Below are 6,733 nucleotides of genomic sequence, written 5' to 3' on the forward strand. Positions count from 1 at the left end.
ACACGTGCAAAAACGTTCATCCTGATGCTTGAGATATTGAAGTTTTATAGACTCCTAGGGGCTGCTGCAAACTGTACATTATGCTTTTAATGTTGCAGTTGAAAACTACAAGTTTCAAAATTAAGACTTTTTCTCTGCTCCATGAAATTTTAACTGTATCACCTTGTTCAAAGCCTCTACTGATTCATAATCCTGTATAGAGCAGCACAGCTTTTTAACAGCTCAGCTGAAAGCATGAACTATTTTCCCTTGTGAAAGCAATAGAAACCTAATTACTTGCTCAGAAATCAGCACTGAGAAACCTGTATCCTTTACGGCACACACAATACTGTAACAAACCATTTTTTTGTAACTGTAAAAATTTACCGAATAACCTTGATGCCCGAGATGAATTACAGAGTACAGGCAAGCTGTAAACACACACAAAAGTGCTATAAAAGAAAGTACCATTTACTTGTGAATTTATTAAAATATTTCTTTGGCTGTTATTTAAGTAGTAGTTAAATATGTCTGAAAAAGGTAAAGAAAAATATTTGTCATTTAAACATCTGGGAGTGCAGATCACTGAACTGATGAGCTGCAACTGATAATAAGAACTGTATTTGGGAAACACATTTGCAAAATCATCCTTTAGAAGAAGCTTTCTAGTATTTCTCTAACTAAAGCACGACTTTAAAAAGCCAAGATGCATGGTAGTCCATATTACAGAAGTTTAATAAATTAAAACAGGTCATTTTATGACAACTGATTATAACAACGGCAACTCCGCTGGACATTAAATCACACAATATTGGTGGTTTACACAATTATCTAATGGAAGTGAGCTTAGAAGGAAGGGAACCAAGATTTCAGAGTCCTCTCTGGGGAGACTTAGAGCGATGCCTGACGGAATCCCAACAACTCCTGCACAAACACAACAACCAGGGCTCATATTTGTAAGGTTTTCTTCCTGTGCAGAATAAACGTCAAGAACCAGCTTCACCTGCTGTGACTCTGAAAGCTGGAAACACCCTCCAAGGGGGACACGAGAGTATTTGAAGGGGATGCAGAAGGCAGGAGGAGGGAAGTTACAAGGCTGACATACATGCTGGGATCAGCAGTTCCCAAACCAGAGGTCGTCACCTCGAGAGGGGTCAAACACTTAGTAAAAAGTCAATTGTTTATGCTGGCATTAGGGATTTTTATCTTGACAGAGGTGAAGCTTGTAGATGGAAGTCAGGTCACAACCAGAAAGATTTGGGAAGCACTGACCTAGATAATTACAGCATTCAGGGAAAAGTGACAACATGTTTCTGCTAGTCTGAGGAAAATGGGTGAAAGTTTCAAGTTTAGCAGATACCTTCACATCTAAATAATTTTGACAGAAAACACAAGTTAGTTACAGGATTGGGACATCCTGTTAAAACAGTGCTGGGTTTCAATTATCCAACTTCTCCCTAGAAGGCTAGCTGAGACCATCCTGGGGGGAAGAGGAAAGGACACCATCTTTATATTATTTTTCTTTTTTACACTTAGAATTGATTAAAAATACCTATTTGTGGTGCAGATGACAGCTGCACAGTGGCATCTCATACTCTGTCCTCCCATAACAGAGCTTGACAAGAGTCAAAACATCAGATGGGGACAGATATAAACATGATCCAGACAGCTACTGAGGTAGGAGCTACACTTCTAGTTTCATGCTAAAAATATATTAGAGAAAAAATTTTAAAATCAGGTATTTAGAACTTTTCTAGGCCATGCAGGAGAGCAGTAAGAACCGATATCCAAATGACTATTATCTCTGTTCAGCTGTTATGTAAAACAGAGTGTTTATGAGTTAGGCAAAGCAACACAGAAGATTGTTCCACTTTACACTGTGACTATATATTGAAGATTTGTCTTTCTTCCCACCTGCTTCCTTGTGGAAAAAGTATCTGAGCCTATCAATAGTCAGCTGAAAAACTGCAGATGCTCCACATTTAAAACCAGTGAAAATACTGGACACAAATTTGAAGATCAGAAAGGAAGCCTCCTCAAATGGGAGGATGACAATGGTCCCAGATGCTGACCCAACTAAACCGCCTAAAAACAAGTGAAAGCTTTTTTTGCCATCAGATGGTCACGTAATTGTCCATGTGAACAATCACTGCTCAGTAGTGTCTGTCTTATTACATTACCAAGGGTTAACACATCAATTTATAATGCTGGTACTCTCCTAAGTCTCAGCAGATTGGCATTCTGGGAGACTAAAACTCGGTTTAAGAGACCTCTGCCTTCAGACATAGCCCTGGCCCAGCTGCCAGGGGTTATTGTCTCTGCAACAGAGATGTAGGATTGGGAGGATTACGAAGTGCTGCAGCTCATCTTCCATCCACTGGCCCTCCCGTGCAGCCGCTGCCAGCCAGGGCAAAGACCGGACTGAGCGTCATGGCAACATCTTCAGTTGTTACTCACATGAGGTTGTCTCCAAGAAGCAGAAGACTTTGCACTTTGAAAGTCATTTCTCTGTATGAAAGGCTTTAAAATAAGAGTGCAAAGGCTTGCATAATTGCTGACTAATCTAGGTGTCTTTTGACGAGATTTTATTGGGAAACCCCTACCAGGAGAAGCTTTTATATGCTCAAAACTACAAAATTATATCATTTTTTTTCTTTTTGGCAATACATATTCTCTCTAAATATGCTGATGGACAGTCTAAGGAGTTGGCATACATCATTTATATCACACAAAAATAAAAACAAACCCCCCACACTCTTTAAACCTAAAGATACTCCTAGAACAAGTCACTTTCATGGGAAGGAGAATATCAACACTTTTAGAACCTACCATTAAGGGGAAAAAATATACACATACATATATATATATATGTTGTATGGGAGTCAGAATAACAAAATAATAAATTTTATAAGTCTTTCTTGGCATAATACCAATACTGTAACACTTTTTCCTCTGCTTCTCCTTTTATAAATAGACAAAACCTTTTAACAGAAGGACAAAGGAAATGCATCCAAAACCACTGACATTATTCACCAATAAACTCTTTAAAAGGATATTTAAACAAAACAAATCAGAATGACACTTTCCCCTCCCCCCAAAAAAATCCATTTAAGTATATTCCATTTTTTAATCAAGCACATCGTATCAGAAATTCAGTCAGGGTCCTGACCACCATTGATGAAGCACAAGAAGTGTGTTTAAGAAGTTTACTAATCAAAGCAGCAGTTGCAGCATCTCTTACCCTTGTCCAATAACATATCCCAATAGATTTCTATTTGGACCATTTTGAAATATATTTATTACATTGCAAGGAGGAGTAGAAATGGTGCAAACGAGCTATTCAGTGTATTAGTCGATTGCGTGGCCACACTTCAATAAGATGCAGGCAGCTATTTCCACAAAATGGCTCCTCAAAGCCATTCCAATTTACCAAGGTAGCTCTTTATTTAAAACTATATTTAAAAAGGCAGAGAAAACTATGAACTAAATAATTTACAACACTTCAAATTTCACTTCTTTTTAACCTGCGCCCCTCAAGACCAAAACCTATAAACCATTTTACAAATGAGACCTAAAAAAGTAAGTCATTAGCGATCATCAATTCTTTCAGTGTAAGGAAATAAAATGCTTTCATATTCTGTGACTTAAGACTATGGATCAAAATGAGCAGCACAGCAAAAAGTCTCATTTATTTATTTATTTTAAAGTTTCACACTTTGAACACACACACACACACACACACACACACACACACACACACACACACACACACACACACACACACACACCAGAAATATATCTCTGGAACAGGAAGAATGTTGTGAATCAGTGGCACTGAATTGCTGACACACTCGTTATAAAAGTGTCATAAAGGACAAGACACAGAAACACTAATTCCATTCCTATCTCTCCCAAACAATTATAGTTTCATAAATATTCCTATCACTAACAAAAAATTCTCCAGAACTGAAGTGTTTGTCAAGTGAAGACATGTGTCAAGTTTCATGCTGGGACATATTTCTGGACTCCTTTACAAGATCTTAAAAATAAGGTTTGTTTTGCTTTCGGGTTCTTTTGTTTTATTTTTTAAATTATATCCTCCTTTATTATGATATGACACAAACAATGCTGTGGGGGCAGGTATTTTTCTAACACAGTTATTAGACTTAATGCTGCTTCTACGTAATGGAATTGAAATATTTTCTCGAATACAAACGGCATTGAATGCCAGAGTGGACTCTGATCTCAAGGGAGAATCATCCCACATTTATACACATAGAAGTAAGTAATACACTTTAAAAGTCCCTCTTTTCCTGCTCATGTGATATTTGCCAACATCCATTTCATGGAAGCAGCTACCGTTCCCATCCCCTGTGTCACATCACTCAAAAAAGGAAACGCACATTCAGCAAAAAAAAAAAATCTTTCCTTAGATAAGGCTGTGGGAAGTTTTCATAACCACCATAAAGACTTCACGTCACAAGGTGAACAATAACGCTGTCAGAACCTCAAGCCTGGCTGCTGGGTTCTCCTCAGCAACACCCCAGCCAGTAGCCAAAGCCTCACTAAAGGGTTTTGCGGCCTAAACGCTGGTGACCTAACATAGCACAGAGATAAAGCTCCTGCTGAACCAGCCCCTCTCAGCTCCTCTGACAAAGCCCCTGTGTCATCGCAAGCCACACTGCTGGAGAAGAGGGCGGGGTGAAAGAAGAGAAGGGAGGCACACAGGGAAAAAAAAATGCAGACTACAAAATAGATGCAACCTACAATCTGTGACATTCAGTCCTTCAGCATCTCCTCACAAGATAAAGCAGTTGTACCAGCCACCTGCAGTCAAAGCCACCAGCAGATTGGAGAAGGTAAAAAGCTGGAAGGGAAATCTCAGCTGCCCTCCAGGTTCCTTAATAATGGTCACTGTTCACAGCTTAAATAAAACACCCAGAAAACACAGGACCCTGGGCATCTTATTGTAAGGTTGATTAATTACAAGCCATCTAAAAGTACCATAAAAAAGATACAAAACCATAAATAAAAATAAATGAGCCAAAGGCCACACTGAGTGTGGTTTGGATTTCCTAACCCCACTGATGCAAAACAAGGAGGCAGCACCAATACTTCACCCTCCATCTTCACCAGGGCCTCACCACCCTCCTGCCCAGCTCCACTTTCATTATTATACCAAATAAATCAGATTAACTTAAAACAAGTAGGCTGCTTCAGTACCAGCTGGCTCCACACCCCACATCGTTCCCCCTCCATCCGCATCCACCGTTCTCCATCCCGGTGCCCCCATCCTCCCTCAGTCATTCTCCCTGCAGCCCCCAATAACACCATCCTCATCCTCTCCTCAGGCCCCACCGCCACTGTCCCCCCCGAGGACACCCCCTCGCCATCCCCTCAGCCCGGGGGTCCCGCTCACCTCCAGCTCCGTGTCCCCGGGCTCGGCCACCCCGATGATCTCGCTGGGCAGCTCGGCCAGGTCGGTGACCCGGATCAGCCCGTCGTGCAGGAAGATGGTCTCCTCCTTCACCGACAGCCACTGGGCCGAGTCGGTGGCCGCCGTGGCCGAGGCGCCCGCCGGGGACCCCATGGCGCGGCCGGCGGGGGGGCTCCGCAGGGCTGAGGCGAGGCGGGTCCCGCTAGCCCCCCATGGCGGGGGCAGGGCGGAGGCAGCGGGGTCCCCAGCGGCCTGGGTACCGGACAGCCGGGGAGCGGTGGGGAGCAGCGACGAGCGGCGCGTTGCCACCGCGGCGCCAGCGGATCGGGGGCCTCCGGGAGCCGCCGTGCCCGCCCGCAGCCACCACGTCCCGCTCCCTCCTCACACACACAGGTGACAGCGCGACGCCATGTTGGGGGCTGAGGCGGGCCCGGCATGCACCGCGCGAGGAACAATACACCCTCCCCCCCTCCCAGCCCCGCGGGGCCCCGCCCCCCGCCGGGCCCGCCCCCCGGCGCCCCACGGTGCCGCCCCCGGAGACCCCGCCCCGCACCGACGGGCGATCGCCCCAGGGCCTGAGCTGCGGTCCCCGTGGAGCCGTTCCCCTCAGCGCTTCAGACCTGCACCGAGGGACGGTCGCCCCAGGGTCTGAGCTGCGGTCCCCGTGGGGGCCGTTCCCCCCAGCGCTTCAGCCCCGCACCGAGGGGCGATCGTCGCAGCGTCTGAGCCGCGGTCCCCGCCTGTGCCGCTCCCCTCAGCGCCTCGTGCCCTCCCGCAATGGCCGCTCCCCTCAGCGCCTTCCTTCACCCAAAGGCGCCCGTGAGCTGCTCCCTGAGCGCCTCGGCCCGAGGGTGAGGCCGTTCCTCTCATAATCTCCCATTTCAGCCTCACCTTGGCTAGTCAAGGCCTCTCTGAAACGACCCTTTTTTTTCCCTAAGGACCTCGCGTTACCCAAAGGGCAGTTTCTCACCCTGCTGGCACCTCTGGCCATCCCTTTTTTGGCAGCCCCATTCTCCTTCCAGAATGACCTCTCGTTCTCCCTTCCCCTCCCTTGTCACCCTTCCATCACCTCCTCGAAGGAATCCTGTCACCTCCCAGCAAGCCTTTTCCCGAAGGACTTGTGAGCAAGCAGGTATGTCCCTTAAAATCCAGCCTACAGAGTTAGCCATGTCATGGGGATGCCAGAGGGCATGAGGCAAACGGTTCGCAACACCACAGTGTGTGTGGAAAAAAGGAGATCCAAAGAAAAATTGACCCTTCTGCCTCTTAGTCTCTTTTGGGTGCCATTGTGTAACCTTCCCCAGTTTCCATCAATCT

At 45.5% G+C, this 6,733-nt stretch overlaps 1 protein-coding gene across 3 annotated transcripts in view; it reads right to left on the bottom strand.

Moving 5' to 3' along the window:
* The window catches only part of HECTD4 (HECT domain E3 ubiquitin protein ligase 4), a 68,724-nt gene extending 62,947 nt beyond the window's left edge, over nucleotides 1–5,777 (bottom strand). For 2 of the 3 annotated variants that reach the window (XR_014185477.1, XM_082066521.1), the window contains exon 1: nucleotides 5,399–5,631. Coding sequence is in view for 2 of the 3 variants with exons in the window: in XM_082066521.1 (XP_081922647.1) it covers nucleotides 5,399–5,569 (171 nt within the window). In the remaining variant the exon portion in view is untranslated. Of the gene's footprint in view, nucleotides 1–5,398 lie in introns of all 3 variants that reach the window. The other variant, XM_082066522.1, reaches the window with a different exon arrangement.
* Between the last annotated feature and the right edge of the window lie 956 nt (nucleotides 5,778–6,733).

The sequence above is a fragment of the Streptopelia decaocto genome (assembly GCF_964273445.1).
Source record: "Streptopelia decaocto genome assembly, chromosome: 15".
NCBI classification, from domain to species: Eukaryota; Metazoa; Chordata; class Aves; order Columbiformes; family Columbidae; genus Streptopelia; species Streptopelia decaocto.